The 20,458-nt window shown below is 39.5% G+C and overlaps 2 protein-coding genes across 2 annotated transcripts in view; one reads left to right on the top strand and one right to left on the bottom strand.

Annotated features, from left to right (window-relative positions):
• Positions 1-10,958, top strand: part of LOC129243082 (chromodomain-helicase-DNA-binding protein Mi-2 homolog) — a 69,449-nt gene extending 58,491 nt beyond the window's left edge. The window contains exons 5-6 of the mRNA XM_054880189.1: positions 4,623-9,855; positions 9,915-10,958. Of these exons, the coding sequence (XP_054736164.1) occupies positions 4,623-9,855; positions 9,915-10,069 (5,388 nt within the window). The 3' untranslated portion in view covers positions 10,070-10,958. The remainder of the gene's footprint in view (positions 1-4,622; positions 9,856-9,914) is intronic.
• Positions 10,959-11,947: 989 nt separating this feature from the next.
• On the bottom strand, positions 11,948-12,423 carry LOC129241408 (uncharacterized). The gene is made up of 2 exons (XM_054877704.1): positions 12,360-12,423; positions 11,948-12,266 (listed from the first exon to the last, which is right to left on the bottom strand). The coding sequence occupies exons 1-2, from the start codon at positions 12,371-12,373 to the stop codon at positions 11,948-11,950; spliced, it is 333 nt and encodes a 110-aa protein (XP_054733679.1). The 5' UTR covers positions 12,374-12,423.
• Positions 12,424-20,458: the final 8,035 nt, after the last annotated feature.

Raw genomic sequence — 20,458 nt, 5'->3', positions numbered from 1 at the left:
GCCCGGGGCTTTGTTGTTCTTTAGCCGTGATATTGCTATTCTCACCTCGTCATGGTCGGGTAACGGAACGATAATTCCGTCGTCAGCGATTGGGGTATCGGGATCTTCACATTCTCTATGACATGCGCAGCTGTCACTGTTTAGCAGGTTCGAGAAGTGTTCCCTCCATAATTTAAGATTGCTCTGTACGTCAGTCACCAGATCGCCGTCTTTGTTCTTACAGGAAAACGCCCCGGTCTTAAAACCTTCTGTAAGCCGCCGAACTTTCTGGTAGAATTTTCGGGCGTTGTTCCTATTGGCCAGCATCTCAAGCTCCTCGCACTCACGTATTTCGGCCTCTCGTTTCTTCTGTCGGATAATACGTCTCTCTTCCTTTTTCAGCTCTCTGTAGCGATCCCACATGGCTCGCGTTGCGCCCGATCGCAGCGTGGCTCTATAGGCGGCATCTTTTCTTTCGGCGGCAGCATGACATTCCTCGTCGTACCAATTGTTTTTTCGGGCTCGCCGGAATCCGATTTCTTCTTCGGCGGCGGTACGTAGGGAACGAGAAATGTTGCTCCATTGCTCGCGCATGCCGGTGTGTTGGGCAGTGCTCTCCGAGAGCAGGAGTGAGAGTCGAGTGGCGAATCTTCTGGCTGTCTGTTGTGATTGCAGCTTTTCGATGTTGAACATTCTTTGCGTAGGTATATGTACGTTTTTTGCTGCACAGAGGCGGGTGCGCAGCTTGGCTGCAACAAGGTAATGATCCGAGTCGATGTTGGGTCCTCGGATCGTACGTACATCTAATACACTAGAAGCGTGTCTTCCATCTATCACAACATGATCGATCTGGTTTCGCGTTTTTCGATCAGGAGACAGCCAGGTAGCTTGGTGTATCTTTTTATGCTGGAATCTGGTGCTGTAGACTACCATGTTTCGGGCCCCGGCGAAGTCGATCAGCCTCTGTCCGTTATCGGATGTTTCGTTGTGTAGGCTGAATTTTCCGACTGTGGGACCAAAAATTCCCTCCTTGCCCACCCTGGCGTTGAAGTCGCCAAGCACGATTTTTATGTCGTGGCGGGGGCAGCGCTCATAGGAACGTTCCAAGCGCTCATAGAAAGAATCCTTGGTCGCATCGTCCTTCTCTTCCGTCGGGGCGTGGGCGCAAATTAGCGTGATGTTAAAAAATCGCGCTTTGATGCGGATTATTGCGAGACGCTCGTCCACCGGAGTGAACGACAGTACTTGGCGACGAAGTCTCTCTCCCACAACAAATCCGACACCGAATTTGCGCTCCTTTACATGGCAGCTGTAGTAGACGTCGCAAGGTCCTATGTTTTTCTTACCTTGCCCCGTCCGTCACATCTCTTGGATGGCAGTGATGTCAGCCTTTACTCTCACGAGGACATCAACCAGCCGGGCAGAGGCACCTTCCCCATTAAGGGACCGGACATTCCAGGTGCATGCCCTCAAATCGTATTCCTTATTTCGTTTGCAGGGGTCGTCATCAGTGTTGGAAGTTCTCATCCGAGGCTTTGTTGCTGTATTCATTGGGGGGGGCTTTTTAAGTGGCGGGTCCCAAGCTCAGCGCACAACCAGCTTTGCTGGGATGCTTCGCCTTCTCACGTTAGCTCACTCCCGAACGGGTGTTCGAAAGCTAACCAGAGGATACGTGGGCTAATCCCGGACCTTGTGAGCTGCTTGAACCATATGTAGAAGAATCGTCCTGGCCACTCCCAAGTGAATGGCGATCAGTAACTTTCCCCACTTGCGTGGACTTCTACACATGGAACCATACTCCTAAATTATTACTAATATTTATTTGGCGATATATTAAAATCATCTTCAGGCACTCAACGTTGTGCCTGTTTCCTAGTCAACTCCAAATATAAAACGCATATTTTTGTTGACTGGTACAAATTAAAAAAAAAAAAAAAAAAACCAATTTCTTTTTCAAAATTACATAGAGCGTTTAGAAATAATAAAATATTTTGGTTCTAAACGATTTAAGACTTATTTTATTCATTGTTCGACATAGTTTCTTCAATTCGTGGTTTAAGTCTTAATGTACTTAGTCTGGCCATAAGTCCTGTTACAAATGAAGACCGTTATAGATATGAAATTATACTACTTTTTTTAATGAATTTAATTTTATTTAATCATGTAAATATAAAAACAAATTCTAAATCTAATGGTACACTTTCCTTAGCTCCCGCTCCATTGTTAACAAGCTAAATTTGCCATGAAATTAAGTATAATTTATCAGTAGAAAATGCATACGAACAAAAGCAATAATGACGGAATTTTTTTCTGCGAATTTGTTCTCGCCGTATGCATTGTAAAATTTGTCACAGAATGTATGGCACGGCGAAGTATATCCTAAAAATGGAGGGACCTCCAGTTTTATGCCAATTTTAGAAAAAGCTTCTTAATTTGATGTTTTAAGTCAACGCGGTCCCACCGTATGCTACACGTTTGTACAATTCCACTCGGCTACGGCGGCCGCGAGTTTAAACATTTGGCACGGGAGTTTAAACATTTCGAAACTCGTATTTGCTTTGGTCCATATTCGGAAAATATGTAAAATTAAAAAACATGCACACATACACTTGAAAAAGTCTGCGTACAAAGAACCAACAAAAATAATCCATTGAAAAAAAAGGCTTTTATATAGTTTATATAAAATCAAATTTATTTTAAATTCATTCAAGGATATTTACCTTTCGGTTTTATGAAAATAAAAGAGATAAATATTCCATCAGTAAAATCTATTAGAAAAAGTCTGCGTACAAGGTACATAAGTGAAACAATTACATTTCAAAACTTCCGCCAGACATTTCGGCACGGAATTGACAAACTTTGAGGTTTCTGTCGAAGAGATTTGAGCCCAATTTGAGGTAATTGTGTGCTGGCGGATTTTTCGTTCCAGTTAATTCCATATGTAGTCTATAGAATTCAAATATGGTGATTGTGGTTGTGTTTGAAGCTGATGAGGATCGTTATAGATCACGCGCCGGGTGTAGTTTGAAAATGAACGAGAGAAGCGATATCCATGTGGGAATTTCGGGTTCGTAGGTATACCTGATAAGAAAGTATAAAGTGGCGAAAGCCAGTCAAGTATTTTCCAACCATCGAGGCGCTATATGGCCTCCTCTGTTGTTAATCTTCAACAAATCGCTAACTTCGGATACTTTTATTGATGCCTGGAAATTAGCTTTCATTTCACCTATTTTCAAGAGCGGTAATAAAAACGATATTAGTAACTACAGTCCTATTTCAAAGATTTCCGCCACTTCGAAGGTTTTTGAATGCATCATCCAAGACAAATAGCATTTTGCTGTCAAGAACATGGTGCGACCGGAGCAGCATGGCTTCTTTCCGGGCCGCTCAACAGTGTCTAATTTAGCTCTATTTTTGGACGATTGTATCGCTGTCTTGCAATCAGGGTTGACATCAGTTATGCCGACTTCTCTAAGGCTTTTGTTCGGGTTTCCTATATAATATTAATAAAAAAAATTAGCCCGCATTGGCTTCCACTCAGTCTTCTTAAGTTGGATCTCATCTTACTTGCACAATCGCCATTGCTGATTGGTTGTCGTCGACAATGTTAGGTCTCTTCCGTTCGTTGCTTGCTCTGCGGTTCCGCAAGGTAGTATTCTGGGCCCGCTTTTTTTTTTTGTTAAGATTTATTGGACGATCACTAGCTCCCTTAATTCTGAACTAATGCAAATTGATTTAGATAATTCCAGTAACTGGTGTATCAATAATCGTCTACCGCTAAACATAAATAAGTGTTTCCAAATTACCTTTTCTAAGCGTGCCCCTGTTATTGACAACTCTTATCACATATCTAAAGTCTTGAGTGAAATATTCGATTCGAATTATATTATTACCAAATCTTACGCCATGCTTGCTTTTGTTGGCGTCACAGCTCCGATTTCTCTGACCTTTATACGCTGAAGCTTTTGTATACGACGTTTGTACGTTCCAAACTTGAGTACGCATTCATTTGGTATCCATATTGTACGTGCCATGCTGCTAGAATCCAGAAAGTATTCTTACATTTCGCGTTGCGTAATTTATGCTTCTCGGATCCTATTCCTACATATGAAGCGCGATGCTTATTGATTCGCTTAAAACCATTGCAGAACAGAAGAATAATCCTATCTTTGTTTTGCATTTTTGACTTAGTCCGTGGTGCTGTTGACTGTCCGGTGCTTCTTGAGAGAATTCTCTTTAAGTTTCCGGCCAGAGCTCTGCGTAGTTCGCGAGTTCTTTCATGTTGGTCTCTCAAAATCTCTTTATGCGCTCAAAAAGCTCCTATTACTAGTAGAGCCTTAATTTAGTTTAATAAAATTTCTAAATTTGTTGAGATAGATTTTTCGTTTTCAAAAAGATCACCTATTGAAATTTTTGAATCTTAATTATAAATTATTTAATTGTATTTCTTTTTTTTAATGCCTATTAACCTTAAAATATATCCACTTAGCCTTTTATGAAGCAATTATCTTCATTGGCTTAATAAATAAATAAATATATGCTGCATAGAGTAGTTCTGCCTAAGTTCTTTAATTCGACTAATAATTTGGTTTCCAATTTTACGCTAAAAATATATATTTGTATATCTTTTTCTTTTTAATTAGCCGGACGATATTTATGAGGAAGAAGAAGAGGAAGAAGACGAAGAGGAGGAGAAAGAAATTTCACGTTCCCGCCGTAAGCGTGGCGGTCGTTCGAGCAGCAAGAAGGGTCGTCGGTCCGGCAAGGTACCAACATTAAAGATTAAGTTCGGTAAACGTAAGCGTGGCAGTTCCGATGAAGATCAGGATGCTAGTGGCGCTTCAGAGCGGGATTCCGATCTAGAATTCGAGAAGATGTTACAGAAATCCGATGACAGTGCCGATGAGAAAGAATCCGCCGCTCTCACCGAGAAAGTTGAAGCACCTGTAGATGATGCTGCCGCCGCCGCACCAGTAGTGCGCAAAAAGGCGAAAACCAAGATTGGTAATAAGTTCAAGAAGAAGAAGAAGTTGAAGACCACTAGTCGTTTTCCGGATGGTGAGGAGGGTGAGCACGAACACCAGGACTATTGTGAAGTTTGTCAACAGGGTGGCGAAATCATTCTTTGCGATACATGTCCACGCGCATATCATTTGGTTTGCTTGGAACCGGAATTGGACGAGGCACCCGAGGGCAAATGGTCATGTCCGCATTGTGAGGCTGATGGTGGAGCGGCTGAAGAGGAAGACGATGATGAGCATCAAGAATTTTGTCGAGTCTGCAAGGACGGTGGCGAACTCCTATGTTGTGACTCGTGTCCCTCAGCTTATCATACTTTCTGTCTCAATCCGCCCTTGGACAATATACCAGATGGCGATTGGAAATGTCCACGTTGTAGCTGTCCGCCACTTTCGGGCAAGGCAGAAAAAATTATTACCTGGCGTTGGATTGAATCAAATGAACCGTCAACGTCGAAAAAGGCTAAAACACGCATGCGGGAATACTTTGTGAAATGGCACAACATGTCCTATTGGCATTGCGAATGGGTTTCTGAGGTGCAAATGGATGTCCATCACCCGCTAATGATACGTTCATACCAACGCAAATATGATATGGAAGAGCCGCCAAAATTCGAAGAATCACTAGACGAGGCGGATTCGCGTTTTCAACGTATTCAGCGCCACAAGGCCAAAGGCGGCATACAAGTCGAGGATGAAAATGAGGATTATAAAAAGGATTTAGAAGAGCGTTTCTATCGTAACGGTGTGAAGCCAGAATGGCTAATTGTACAACGAGTTATAAATCATCGTACGGCACGCGATGGTACCACCATGTATTTGGTGAAGTGGCGCGATTTGCCGTACGACAAATCTACTTGGGAGGATGAAACAGATGATATACCCGGACTGAAACAAGCTATTGATTATTATCAAGATTTACGTACGGCCTGCACCTCGGAGTCGACAACTTCGCGTGTTGGCAAGAAGGGTAAGAAGGGACGCAAATCAAAGATAAAGGAAATTGAGGATGAAGATCGTGTTCAACGACGCTACACCCCACCACCTGAAAAACCTACTACCGACTTGAAAAAGAAATATGAAGGTCAACCCCAGTTCTTGGATGAAACTGGAATGCAATTGCATCCCTATCAGATCGAAGGCATTAATTGGCTACGGTACTCATGGGGCCAAGGTATCGATACTATACTAGCCGATGAGATGGGTCTCGGAAAGACAATCCAAACAGTAACATTTTTGTATTCATTATATAAAGAAGGCCATTGCAAAGGTCCATTCTTAGTCGCTGTGCCGCTCTCGACCATCATTAATTGGGAGCGTGAATTTGAATTGTGGGCGCCAGACTTTTATTGCATCACCTATGTGGGCGACAAGGATTCGCGTGCCGTTATACGTGAGAATGAGCTATCCTTTGAAGAGGGTGCCATACGCGGCGGCAAAGCATCGCGCCTGCGCACAACTCAATTTAAATTCAACGTTCTGTTGACCAGCTACGAATTAATTTCCATGGACGCTGCTTGTCTGGGATCCATTGATTGGGCGGTGCTGGTCGTGGATGAGGCACATCGTTTGAAGAGCAATCAAAGTAAATTTTTCCGCATATTAAACAGTTACAACATTGCATATAGAATGCTGCTGACTGGCACACCGTTGCAGAATAATCTGGAGGAACTGTTTCATTTGCTGAATTTCCTTAGTCGAGACAAGTTTAGTGATTTGAATGCTTTCCAGAACGAATTCGCAGATGTGTCGAAAGAAGAGCAGGTGAAGCGTTTGCATGAAATGCTTGGGCCACACATGTTGCGTCGCCTCAAAGCTGATGTGCTCAAGAATATGCCCTCGAAATCAGAGTTTATTGTGCGTGTAGAACTTTCGGCTATGCAAAAGAAATTCTATAAGTTCATTTTGACGAAAAACTACGAGGCACTTAATTCAAAGAGCGGCGGTAACTCCTGCTCGCTGATTAACGTAATGATGGACCTAAAGAAATGTTGCAACCATCCCTATTTGTTTCCCTCCGCTGCCGAAGAAGCACTAACGACCGCAGGTGGGATGTATGAAATAAATTCTCTAACCAAGGCCGCAGGCAAGCTGGTGTTGCTGTCCAAAATGCTAAAGCAGTTAAAGGAACAAGGGCACCGTGTGCTAATCTTTTCTCAGATGACAAAAATGTTAGATATACTGGAAGACTTCCTTGAGGGCGAGGGCTACAAATATGAGCGCATCGATGGTGGTATCACAGGTAATTTGCGTCAGGAGGCTATTGATCGTTTTAACGCGCCCGGTGCTCAACAGTTCGTTTTTTTGCTCAGTACGCGCGCTGGTGGTTTGGGTATTAATTTGGCTACAGCAGACACAGTCATTATCTATGATTCCGATTGGAATCCTCATAATGATATTCAAGCATTTTCGCGCGCTCATCGTATTGGACAAGCAAATAAAGTGATGATCTATCGCTTTGTGACACGTAATTCTGTGGAGGAGCGTGTGACACAGGTGGCGAAACGCAAAATGATGTTGACCCATTTGGTGGTACGTCCTGGCATGGGCGGTAAAGGTGCGAATTTCACCAAACAAGAATTGGATGATATTTTACGTTTCGGCACTGAAGAACTTTTCAAAGAGGATGGTGATAAAGAAGAGGCAATTCACTATGATGACAAGGCAGTTGCTGAGTTGCTTGATCGTTCGAATCGTGGTATTGAAGAAAAAGAATCCTGGGCTAATGAGTACTTGTCCTCATTCAAGGTAGCTTCGTATGCGACAAAAGAAGAGGATGAAGAAGAGGAAACCGAAATCATTAAGCAAGAAGCAGAAAACTCTGATCCGGCGTATTGGGTGAAGTTGTTGCGTCACCACTATGAACAACATCAGGAAGATGTGAGTCGCACTCTCGGTAAAGGCAAACGTGTACGCAAGCAAGTCAACTACACAGATGGTGGTGTTGTGCCAGCGGACACGACTCGAGACGACGGAAATTGGCAAGACAATGCCTCCGAATACAATTCAGATTACTCGGCCGGTTCAGATGAGGATGGAGGCGATGACGACTTCGATGAACAGAATGGTGCTATAGATGGTCGTAAAGCCAAACGTCGCGTAGAGCGTCGCGACGATCGTCCACTACCGCCTTTATTGGCGCGTGTAGGCGGTAATATTGAAGTGTTGGGCTTTAATGCGCGTCAGCGTAAGAGTTTCTTGAACGCCATCATGCGTTTTGGCATGCCCCCACAGGATGCTTTCAACTCGCAGTGGCTGGTACGTGACTTGCGTGGTAAATCCGAACGCAACTTTAAGGCTTACGTCTCGCTATTTATGCGCCACCTTTGCGAGCCGGGCGCCGATAATGCTGAAGCTTTTGCTGACGGTGTACCGCGTGAAGGTTTATCTCGCCAGCATGTTTTGACACGCATTGGTGTTATGTCGTTGATACGTAAGAAGGTGCAAGAGTTTGAACACATCAATGGCTACTATAGCATGCCAGAGTTAATATTAAAGCCGTGTGAGCCAGTACGCGGACAAATCGGTGGTCTCCCAAAGTTAATGGATGGTCAACCAGCTGCAGCAGGAGCAGAGACTGAAGCTTCAAAAGCAACAGAAGACAAAAGCGCCACGACCAGTACTAGCGCTACTCCGGCTACCAGTGCAGCACCCAGCCCAGCTCCGGCATCCGAAAAAGGGGAGGACAAGGCTGGCGTCAGCGGAGGAGTGGTTAATGATGAAAACAAAAAAGAAAAAGAGAACGAGATGGGCACTACGTTAAGCGGCGATAACGAGCAGAAGCCTGAATTGAGCAATGAGACAAAGGATGAACAAAAGGTTGAGGTCTCTTCATCAAGCGGTGATGTGAAATTCGAAAAAAGCGAAGAAACGGATAAACCTGGTGGTGAGCTTGGAAAGGATGTCAAAGTAGAAACGAGTGATGGTAGTGAAGTGAAAAAAGAAGGCGACAACACTGCCTCGACAAAAGACACAAAGGATTCGAAGGAAGATGCTAGTAAAACTATTAAGGAAGAAAGTAAGCCAGAACATAAGCCTAAGGAGGAGCCAACCACCACAATTATTGATGACGATGATGATGACGTGATGATTGTGAAGGAAGATGGGGAGTTGGAAAAGCCCACTACATCGGCCAATACATCGAGTGGCTCTATTGGCACCGGCAGCAGCAATGCTAAAGAGCAAAAGCCGAAGATTGAAGAGAGTCTTGAAGTGTTGAAGCGCAAATTTATGTTCAATATTGCCGATGGTGGATTCACCGAACTGCACACACTATGGCTGAACGAGGAGAAGGCCGCCGTACCGGGGCGTGAGTATGAAATTTGGCATCGTCGGCATGACTATTGGCTGCTGGCAGGTATTGTGACACATGGATATGGGCGTTGGCAAGACATTCAAAATGACATCCGTTTTGCCATTATCAATGAACCTTTCAAAATGGACGTCGGTAAAGGCAATTTCTTAGAGATCAAGAACAAGTTTTTGGCGCGCCGTTTTAAACTACTAGAGCAAGCATTGGTTATAGAGGAGCAATTGCGACGCGCGGCATTCCTCAATTTGGCGCAAGATCCCAATCATCCGGCGATGTCATTAAACGCACGTTTCGCCGAAGTCGAATGTCTTGCCGAGTCGCATCAGCACTTAAGCAAGGAATCGTTGGCCGGCAATAAGCCAGCCAATGCTGTACTTCACAAAGTCCTCAACCAGCTAGAGGAGTTATTGTCCGACATGAAGAGCGACGTTTCGCGCCTGCCAGCCACATTGGCGCGTATACCGCCTGTTGCGCAGCGCCTACAGATGTCTGAACGCTCAATACTTTCCCGATTGGCTGCCACAGCAGGCAACTCATCAAATGCGGGTATGTAAAAAGTGATTTTATTTTGCTCTTCATTTCAATTATTGGTTTTTTTTTTACAGCCCAACTAATGGCTCAGTTCCCAGCCGGTTTCCAAGGCACTACTTTGCCAGCCTTTGCTGGTGGTCCAGCAGGAAATTTCGCTGCATTTAGACCACAATTTTCCGTACCCGGACAATTGTCGAACACTTCTGGCAGCAATGCAACAAACAATTAAACAATTATACCAATAATTTTACGTTTGTTACTTTTAATATACATATTTTTCCTACTATTTAATTTTAAAATTTTATCTCATGTCTTATATAAACATGCAATTTGCGTATGTATATGTTTAGTGGTAACCAGAATCGAAATACAGATCTTAACTATTAAAATCAATTTTTACTGTTAAAAATTTACTTTTAGCCTTTAGTAATAGATTTGAAATTATAACTACACCAGCACTTCACTTTTGCGCTCTACAAAACCTAAAGCAAAGCTGTTTGACACCATACCGATTAAAATGACTACCAAAAAAAATAATATTTTTTTTGACAAGCTACATCTATATGAGATAATTTTCTTAACCCACTTTAATGTAATTAACAAATTGTTGTTAGAATATAAAAAAAAACTGGTGGTCATACAAAATTATAAAATTTAAGCGGTTCAAATTGCATTATGTTTGTATTTACATACATGCATACATAAAATAAGTGGATTGGATATAACTGCATACAATTGTGGAAAGTTGCAGAAAAGTGGGTTATGTTGAAGAACAATCGAAGGCTGACGAAACTGAAGCACACACTTTATTATCGGCGATTACAATAAACTCCAGCAATGAAAATAGCAAGAAATCAATATTTTAATAGAAATCCATTAAATCATACCGAAACCATATAGAATATCACTACTATTTGAAATATGAACTCTCAATGTCAACTTATTCAATAGATATTTAAACAATATGCAAAAACCATTTTTTATGTGCTTTAAAAAGTATTTGTCAACACTAATTAAAGTATTCAATTAAAAAGACGTATATAAATACAATACAATAAATATAACATCAACAATGAACATTCTTCATCTGCATGTGTAATAAATGGGAGAAAAATTAAGTTTTTTTTTGTTTTTGTAATTTACTGTCATTTGTTTGCAGACGCCATTTAAGGATAGTAATGGGTCGCATAAAACCGTAATAAGCCTAAAACGAGTGTGAGCAGGTCCGAATGGCATCCTCACGATAGACGTTAAATAAAATAAATGAATAATTGACGCGTACACTTCTGTTAGGTGTTTGGCAGAGCTCTTCCTCCTATTTGTGGCGTGCGTCTTCGTGTTGTTCCACGAATGGAGGTACCTACGGTTTTTTATGAAGAGCTTTTTCTTGGCAGAAATACCATTGTTTAACATTGCCTGCCGTGAGGCGTCCGCTATTAGAAAACACTTTCTATCACTTTGGTTTTTCATGCACGGAGATTCGAACCTACGCACTCTCGAATGGTAGTCACGCATCAACCAATTCGGCTACGGTGGCCGTACGATAGACGTTACGGTCTGAATAAATATCCTGCTAAGATTCGGAAAAAAAGTTTAATGTTATAACCACAAGTGATTTTTTAAACCTAGGTAGTTTAGGGATCGATTTCTATCTATTGCTGTTGTGTTGATTGATGATTGAGTGGGGCTGTGTTCGTAAATGCAACATGACTTGCAGCATAAGCATCAGTGGCAACACTGCAAGTTTGACATTTGATACTTCTTATACAATTTTTGACAATTTGCAAATACGTTTGTTTGCATTTTTGAACGCGTATAATACTAAAATTGAAATTTTGCTGAATCTAACACTAGACGAAATTTGTGAGCAAAGAAAAGATAGATTTTCTTTAAATTTAAGAAAAAGAAGGCTATTGAAGTCAAAGAGAAAAACGTTTAGGTACAAATGTTTGTCTTTAAAAAGAAAAATACCTAAAAACAAATCGTTTATTAAAACAATAAAGTCGTTTCCCGAGGACATTTTCTATTCCCATTTCCGAATGAATTGGGCCACTTTTAAAGTAAGGTTTTATAAGTTTTATTAAAATTAATAATTTATAGTTTCACTTTAATAATTTGCTGTTGGAGGAGTCATTGAGTGCCTTGTACCATAAACTTCGCCGAAGTCCTCAAAATACCTCCAGGATGTAGCTTCTCTACCGGAAGAATTATTTCTTTTCTTAATGCGCTTGTACGTTACCAAGAGATTTAAGCATTTTCTCTGCGCTGTGGTACTGTCCAGTCTTATATTGGGATTTACATTTTTAACTTCGGTCACAACTTTCTTCCACAATACATTTTTTTTCCTTCTACCCGATTTAAACTCGTCCTCCATATTCAACCGTACTCTCAGCAATAACTGTGTCTCCGCATTACTGAGATTTTCACTAAAAATTTAAAAATAATAATTTATACAATTATTAATAACATAATTTAACTAAATTTCAATACAAAAATTAAAATAAAACAGTTTTGCTTACTTTTCATCAGACATCGTAGTTAAATGCAGTAAACAATTTTTTGATAGAAATTATGAGTGACAACTGATAGAATTGTTGTTTTTTGAACGCTTGATTATTGCAGTGCTGCAATATTGGCATTTCTGAACGTTCTGTTTTTTATGTAATTGTAGTTTGCGCGTCATGTTGCATTTACGAACACAGCCTGGAGTAAAAGTTTTAAACTTTATTTTTAAAATTTTCAAATACCCCTATTTAGGTATCCACTGTCACTGCAATAAATTCCAACTGACCCATACCACTTGCCGACATGCAACCCCGCACCACAACTGCCTCACTACCGCGTTTGTCTGTTTCAAAAAGATTTTTTTCCAAAGCAGTTCCTGCCTTGCATAAAATAATTTCCGACCTCTTATCCCAAAAATACAAAATTTTCTTTTCCTGTTTCCAAAACTCTGGAGGCTTATTTATATAGTATATCATAATTATTAGCAAATTAAATGCACTCTTCACAAGTGAAATTAACAACTTTCTTAGAGCGACACTACCACGGCATTCAGTTTCACGTAAAATTTGTCTAGCCGTTACCGGACAAATACTTTTTTTTAATCTTGCTTTACGTTTTCGGTAATTTTTAATGATTATACTGCGCTCTTCTTGCATCGATAGTGTTCTTGGATGGCCAGACCTGTGCTTAGATGTTAAATTCCCTGTTTGCTTGTGATTGTTTGCTATGTGTTGACCAGAGGAGTGCGATAGACTAATTTTCTTGGAATTCCGTGTTTTCAAATTATTACCATTTTTAAATACAATGATCAACTAAATTCACTAATCAGTCAATTATAAATAATAAAAAGTGAGCAAAACCGAGAAGAATTTTTATTAAAAGAAACAAAGTGAAAGCAGGCTTTTTGGCTCCTGTACATGAATGTTGTTTAAGGGGTTAGGTGGGTTTCAAAATTTCAAAAAATCGATTTATTTTTTTTGTCTTATTAAATAGTATAATATGTTTAAAATATTCTCCTAAAATTTCAAATTGATCCGAGTAAAATTCTACGAGATAGACCCTTCAGAAGTTCCGCCCATCAGGCCATGTCAGTGCAGCGTTTCGTTTTTAAACGCGTTTATCTCAAAACTCGATTTTTTAAGTCGGTGGGCACGATTTCTCGAAAAGTTATGAAGCGATTTTGTTCAAATTTTGCACACATCTTTGGAATAACATTATCTCGTGCTTGAACGAAGGAATTTTTTTTTTCTATTCCAAGTAATTTTTCAAGGGCATGAAGGGTGCAAATTCTACTCAAAATAAGGGTTTTTTGTTTTCAACGCCGCCAAAAATGTAATTTTTGTTTTTTTTTTTTCCTTCGTCCAAGCACGAGTTTGAAACATCTACTAACAGAAAATTTTTTGTTTTTGAATTTCAGATGAATCTGTCATGAGTTATCCTGACTACGCCGAGAGAACTTTTTTTTTGAGGGGTCATAGGAGACGACGTGTCCACGCCTTAATTTTCAAAATTTTTCAATGAAAATTTCACAAACTACTTATAAAATATGTATCTTTTATGTGTTAAATTGATGGAATGAAATATTCTGTTGATTAAATAAAAAAAAATTCATAAAAATGTACCTATTTTGAGCTTTTGAAACCCACCTAACCCCTTAAATGTTCTATTTGTGGAACAACATCAAGACACACATCACAAATCAGAGGAGGAGCTCGACCAAACACCCAATAAATGGTGTAAGCGCCAATTATGTATATAAATTCTGTGTCAAATTTTTCAATGCATATGGCGAGAACAAATTTGCAGAAAAAAGTTCCGTTATTTTTGCTTTGGTTTATATACAGTCTACTCATAAATTATACTCAGTTTCGTGGCAGATTTCGCTTGGTAAGAATGGAATGGGAAGCTAAGGAAAGTCGTATTGCAATGATTACATTACAAAGGTGTGGTAAAAGTGCAAGTAAGATTTACGAATTGCTGAAAAAACTTTATATTTCGAGAATGTTTGTTTACCGTAAGACAAATCGTTTTCCCAAACGTCTGAAGTGTCAGACAGAAAAATAAGTGGTCGTCCTCACGTGGTACGAACTAGTACAAGATTTCGAGAAAGAATTCGCAAAAATCCCCTTAGGAAGCAGAAAATCATGTCCAGGGAAATTAATGTATCGATCAGATCCATATCATGAGATGATATCCACATGAAAGCGTTCCGTCGCTCAACTGGTCATTTTTTTGGCAACGCACTTGAAGAAAATTAGACTCGACAGATCCAAGCAGCTTCTTCGGTGACACGCGGTTAACGGCCATGAAAATATTATTTTCACAGACGAACAAATTTTCACTGTTGAAGAAGTTTTTAATGAGCAAAACGAAAAAATCTATGCTAACACTTCTAAAGACGCAAAACATGTTATTCGAAGGGTTCAGCGTGGCCACCTCCAGCCTCCGTAATGGCTTGTTGGGGAGTGTCTTATATGGTAAAGGCGTTACATCTCTTCATTTCTGCGAAGAAGGGGTTAGGAACGGGGCAAAAGTGTACCAGAAGTATCTCTTAGAAAGCGTGGTGCAGCAGTTGAGCTGTATTCTCTTCAATGGGGAGTGTTGGATCTTCCAACGAGATTCCGCTGCAGCCCATAAGGCGAAAACCACCCAGCAGTGGCTAAAAAACAATATTTCTGGGTGCATAGCCGCAGAAGTTTGGCCGTCTGGAAGTCCAGATCTGAATCCATTGGACCATACTCCAAAAATTTACCGCTTGCTGCTTGCTCTATATTTAATAGCTTTTACCATTAGCCCTACTCAAGCTCGTCGATGATTCAATGATTTTGAACCCGTTTTCATTTTCATATATTTAGGGCAGGTAACAGGTGCTCTAATTACCTTATTATTTGTAAAAACCAAGCATTTTTTGGGTTTTTCCAATCTCGCCAGCCTGAGTTTTCAAGAGTTTCAATCCTTTGTTGTCGCATTATCACTCGGCTACCTGCTAAAATTCGTACATGAATAATTTTGCAAGTAGCGCTTCGGCCAAATAGCGGAGCAATTTTAATACCTGGTAATATGGTAATAATTAAAATAGATCGTATTCAGATGAGGAATTGCTTCCAAATGAAAACTTTTTTTTTCAACGTAAAACTAAAAGAAAAAAAGCAATTCACGAAATAAATTTGTCTAGGAAAACTTGTGGAAAATTCCACCACATGTATGAAGAGTTATGGTGAGACGAATGGAAATTTTTCGGATGTTCAAGAATATCAATTAATTCCTTTGATTATATTTTGCCAAAAATTGAGCCTTTTATTAGAAAACAACGGACACATTTCAATAAAACTCTGATCATGGCCACTGAAAGATTGTTTGTGACTTTAAGGTAGATATTCAAATGAGAAACGTTTACTTATTTGCCCACTGTTTTTGGGGTAGTTGACGGAGGGGAAGAGGTGTAACACCTTAAACCACATAAAAGAACAATCCAAACTTTAAAAAGAGTACCCGTTCTCCTATGCGACCCCTACGGACCCATTTGAAAATGAGTCAGTAACCCATTCATAGTATTTTATAACCCAAGATAGTTTATTTTTATATAGGGTGATTAATCATGAGGTGCTTTTTTCAATAGTTAAAAAAAAAAAATGTAAATTATGTTCAAAACCTTTATTTATCATTTGAAAGGACATTCTTTGACATTTACTTTTTGAATATGACTTCATTCAAATGTTGGCCGCAACTACGCTTAAGGTGGTCCATTCTGAAGGTCCAATTTTCAATCACTCGTTCGAGCATTTCGACTGGTATGTCGTAATGTTGGCTTCCAGAGCTTCAATCGTAGCTGGTTTATCAGCATAGACCTTGGACTTCACGAATCCCCAAAGAAAAGAGTCCAAAGGTGTGATATCACAAGATCTTGGTGGCCAACTCACAGGTCCTAAACGTGAAATCAGCTGCTCTCCGAAATGACTTCTCAATAAAGTCATTGATTCACGAGCTGTATGGCAACAGAACGCTGATTTTCATAATACAGTTGAACAATTTGTAGACGTTGTTGCGGTGTGAGTCTTTCCATGATGAAATGCCAAACGCTGTTCAACAAATCCACGATGACAGTTTGCCACAACTCGCGCGCGATCTGTAAAAAAAACGCAAATGAAAAAAACTCTTAATTGATCACCCTATATTTAGAAAATTGCTGGCTACGGCAGCCACCAATGTCATTAGTCCTAAACTATTATAGAAAATTGCTAAAAATTGAATTGGTTAGCTCTTGAAAAGCGCAAATTTTCAGTTGAAATGAAGTTATGAAAATGTTTCATCTCTACGGTGCCATGTTCCAAAAAGAAATTCGTGTGGAATTCAACCACATATAATTATTCCAACGACTGAGTCTGCATTTCTTGTATAAGTCTGTATTCTCCTTGAAATGAAGTAATCATATAAATCTTGTATCCATCCGTCACCAGCCACGGCGCACAGAATGCAGAGGTGTAGCCTACATCAGACCGTTAACCGGCTCCCAAAGAATCAGCTGATTTGCTTACGTGATGAGGGCTTTGACGGCGGTTTGTTTACTGAGATTGTGTTTGATTTACGAAAAAATTAACGCAGTTTAGGCCTACGTTATTTCGTTGTATCTGAGGTTGCAGACAAAACTAAAGGGTGATTTTTTAGCTTTTTAAACAGTTGGTTTAAACAGCTGACGCACGTTTCGTGTTTTGTTTCATTGTCAAACATCTTCAGTTTGGTCTATAATTTAACGATGAATCGTCTTACAAACGAACAACGCTTTGAAATCATTGAATTTTATTATAAAAATGAGTGTTCTGTTAAGAAAGTTTAAAGTCGAAAAATTGTGTTCAGCGACGAAGCTCATTTTTGGATCAATGGGTACGTAAATAAGCAGAATTATCGAAGCTACCAATGTATCCAGAAAAGGTCACAGTTTGGTGCGGTTTATGGGCTGGAGGTATCATTGGACCGTACTTCTTCAAAGATGCTGCTAATCGTAACGTAACTGTGAATGGTGAGTGCTATCGTGAAATGATATCCTACTTTTTTTTGCCCAAAATGCAAGAGCTTGACTTGCATGACATGTGGTTTCAGCAAGACGGTACCACATGCCACACAGCACGCGTAACAATGGACTTGTTGAGAGGCGAGTTCGGTGAACAGTTTATTTCACGTTCGGGATCTGACAATTGGCCACCCAGATCGTGCGATATAACGCCTTTAGATTATTTTTTGTGGGTCTATGTTAAAGCTCGTGTCTATTCAGACAAGTTTGCATCAATTAACGCATTGGAAGACAACATTAAAGCATTTATATGTGAGATACCGGCCGAAACATTGGAAAGAGTATGCCAAAATTGGACTAAGCGGATGAACCATTTAAAGCGCAGTTGCGGTCAACATTTGCATGAAATAATCTTCAAGCATTAAATTATATGGACTGTGCTATCGATTTAAATAAAAATTTCATGCATTTTTCTGAATTTTACGTCTGTTTTTTTTTTCAAAACTTTCCTATAGCTCCTAAAAAATCACCCTTTATATACATATACATATAGATATTGTGACACAGTGGTCACACAATTTATTCGTACACCCTGCGTAATACGTAAAAAACTTGAGCCTTCCGAAAAATATTTGTTATGACAATATAATTCTTTGGGGTCACTGGAAGAATGTTACATTCCTGATGAATTTCCGCAAACAAAACTCCTGTTATTTCAACTCACACTGAGGGGTTCCAAGGAAAGCAGGCAGACGTAGCAAAATGCTGCAAAACATTTATTCGTACACTTTCAACTTATGATATTGTTGTTGCAAATGTAACAGTAAAAATCGTTTGTGTTTTTACTAATACTATATTGCTGAAAACGAAATAAGATTGGTTTTTCTTAGCTTTTATCGCCGATTCAGTTTCAGTCGCGCGTAATATCTCGATTGAAAATGAGAAAATGGAACGAAGTGCGGATTTACCATTAGAAATGCGTAAAATTGTTACTAAATTGTACTTGGAAAACAAGTCTCTGCGCGAAATCGGCAAAACATTGGCAAATCGCATTCTACGGTGCAAAGTGTTACTGCTAATTACGTTAATATTGGTAAATTGGAAGCGAATCACCACCAAGCCGGAAGGCAAAAAATATTGACTTTACGTGCGGAACGTAACATAGTAGCATCAGTCACGTAAAATCCCAAAATAGCCTCCACGATACTACGCCTAAATATTAAAGAGTGTTAGCATAAAAAAGGAAGCCCATAAAGAGTCCGTAATTGTCTGCAAAACGCTGTTTATCATATCAGAGTGGCACGCCGCAAGCCCTACATTTCAGATATTAACAGAAAGAAGAATTGGGGTTTGCCAAATGCTACATAAATGAGCCATATTCTTTTTGGGAAAACGTCATATTCAGTGATGAGTCGAAATTTAATGTTTCCGGATCAGAGGGGCCTCCAAAAGTTTGACGAAAAGAAAATACAGTTAAGCATGGAGGAAGGGGATGCTATGGTTTGGGGGTGTATAGTTGCTTCTTGAGTAGGAAAAATGGTTTTTATTGATGATAAAATGGACAAACATCTGTATTTAAAGATTTTGAAGAATAATTTGCATGATAGTGCCGTTAAACTTGGACTGAGTGCTAGAGGGTTCTTGTTCCAGCAAGACAATTACCCAAAACACTCATCTTATCTCGTGTAAGCCTTATTTACCACTGTAAGCAGCTTAAATATTTACCTCAATCACCGGATCTGAACCCAATTGAGCATGTCTAGGAGCTCTTAGAAAGGAGAATCAGAAAGCACAAAATAACATCGAAGGCGTCATTAAAGAAAGCTTTAAATGTTGAGTGGGAGAATATTACAGCTATTGAAACCAAGGTATTGGTAAAAAGTATGCAACGCCGTTTGGAAGCAGTTATTAAAGCTAAAGGCGGCCCAACAAAGTACTGAATACTCGTTTCTTCTATTACTTTTTAATAAAATATTCTTTATATGGTTATGTACGAATAATATTTTTGCATACAATTTTGATTTATTTCGTTATTTTGATACCTTAAGGGGGTCTTCTGGTCTCCAGCGAAAAAAAAATCGATTTTTTTTTTTTTGCATAATTTTGTTGTATGTGTATGCGAGAATACGCCACAGAAAGGATTTTTGAAAATCGCATTTTTTCACATTTTTCTGGGCACCGAAGTGTACCCTCCTCCGGCCGTTTTATCATAAACTTTATCTTTAAACGCGTTCCCCGAAAATCGTGTTTTTTAAGCATTTTGGTCACACTTTTCATAGTAGTTATACTCCGATTTCAATGGTTTTGGTCTTAAAAGGTTCGGAAAACTTACCGCTAAGTTTCCCCGTGTACGATTTTTGAAATTTTTTTTCATTCCATTTTTATAACCTTTTAAAGTTCAAAAAATGAGCAAAAAAAATTTTTTTTGCAAATTGTTGCATAACTTTTGAAAAAAAATTAAAAAAAAAAAATCTGTCACGGGAAAACTTAACCAGGGCAACTCTGAAGACAACGCATATCTAATTTTTGCTTTCTGATTACCCAGGTGGAAAAACCGTGACCAAAATGGAGACCTGTTTCGTTTGGAGGTGGACGTCTTCAGCGCCATTTCAAGGTCGCGGGTGTTAATTTTTTTCAAAGTCAAAACCATTTTTTAAAAGCCAAGACATGTACCTTTAAAATAAAAAAAAATTTTTTTAAAAATACTCACAGGATTTGTCACAATCAATCCCCAAAAAAACCCTTCATTTCAGGGCCTCGAGACCAGAAGACCCCCTTAAGTTCTCCAATTCCAGAAATGAATTTGTTCCTTAAATTTTGAATCAAAATGTTATTTTTTACGAATATATTGAAATATTGTTGATTTGTTCGTGCTATATTAAGTATCAGTATCTGTTTATAAACTGTGAGTGTACGAATAAATTATGTGACTCCTGTAAGTATCGAGCCGACAAGGGTCGAGTGTCGAATTACGTAAAGCCAACTCCGATCTCTACCATGATCATATCGTTGTTGTTGCGTTTGCGCAAGTTTCTATCCGGATCCGATCATTGGCCATTGGAACATAACTATTGACTGCTTAAGAAACCAAAGCAAATTCGCAAC

The sequence above is a fragment of the Anastrepha obliqua genome, chromosome 3 (assembly GCF_027943255.1).
Source record: "Anastrepha obliqua isolate idAnaObli1 chromosome 3, idAnaObli1_1.0, whole genome shotgun sequence".
Classification (NCBI taxonomy): Eukaryota; Metazoa; Arthropoda; class Insecta; order Diptera; family Tephritidae; genus Anastrepha; species Anastrepha obliqua.
This window is presented reverse-complemented; position numbering and strand designations above follow the sequence as displayed.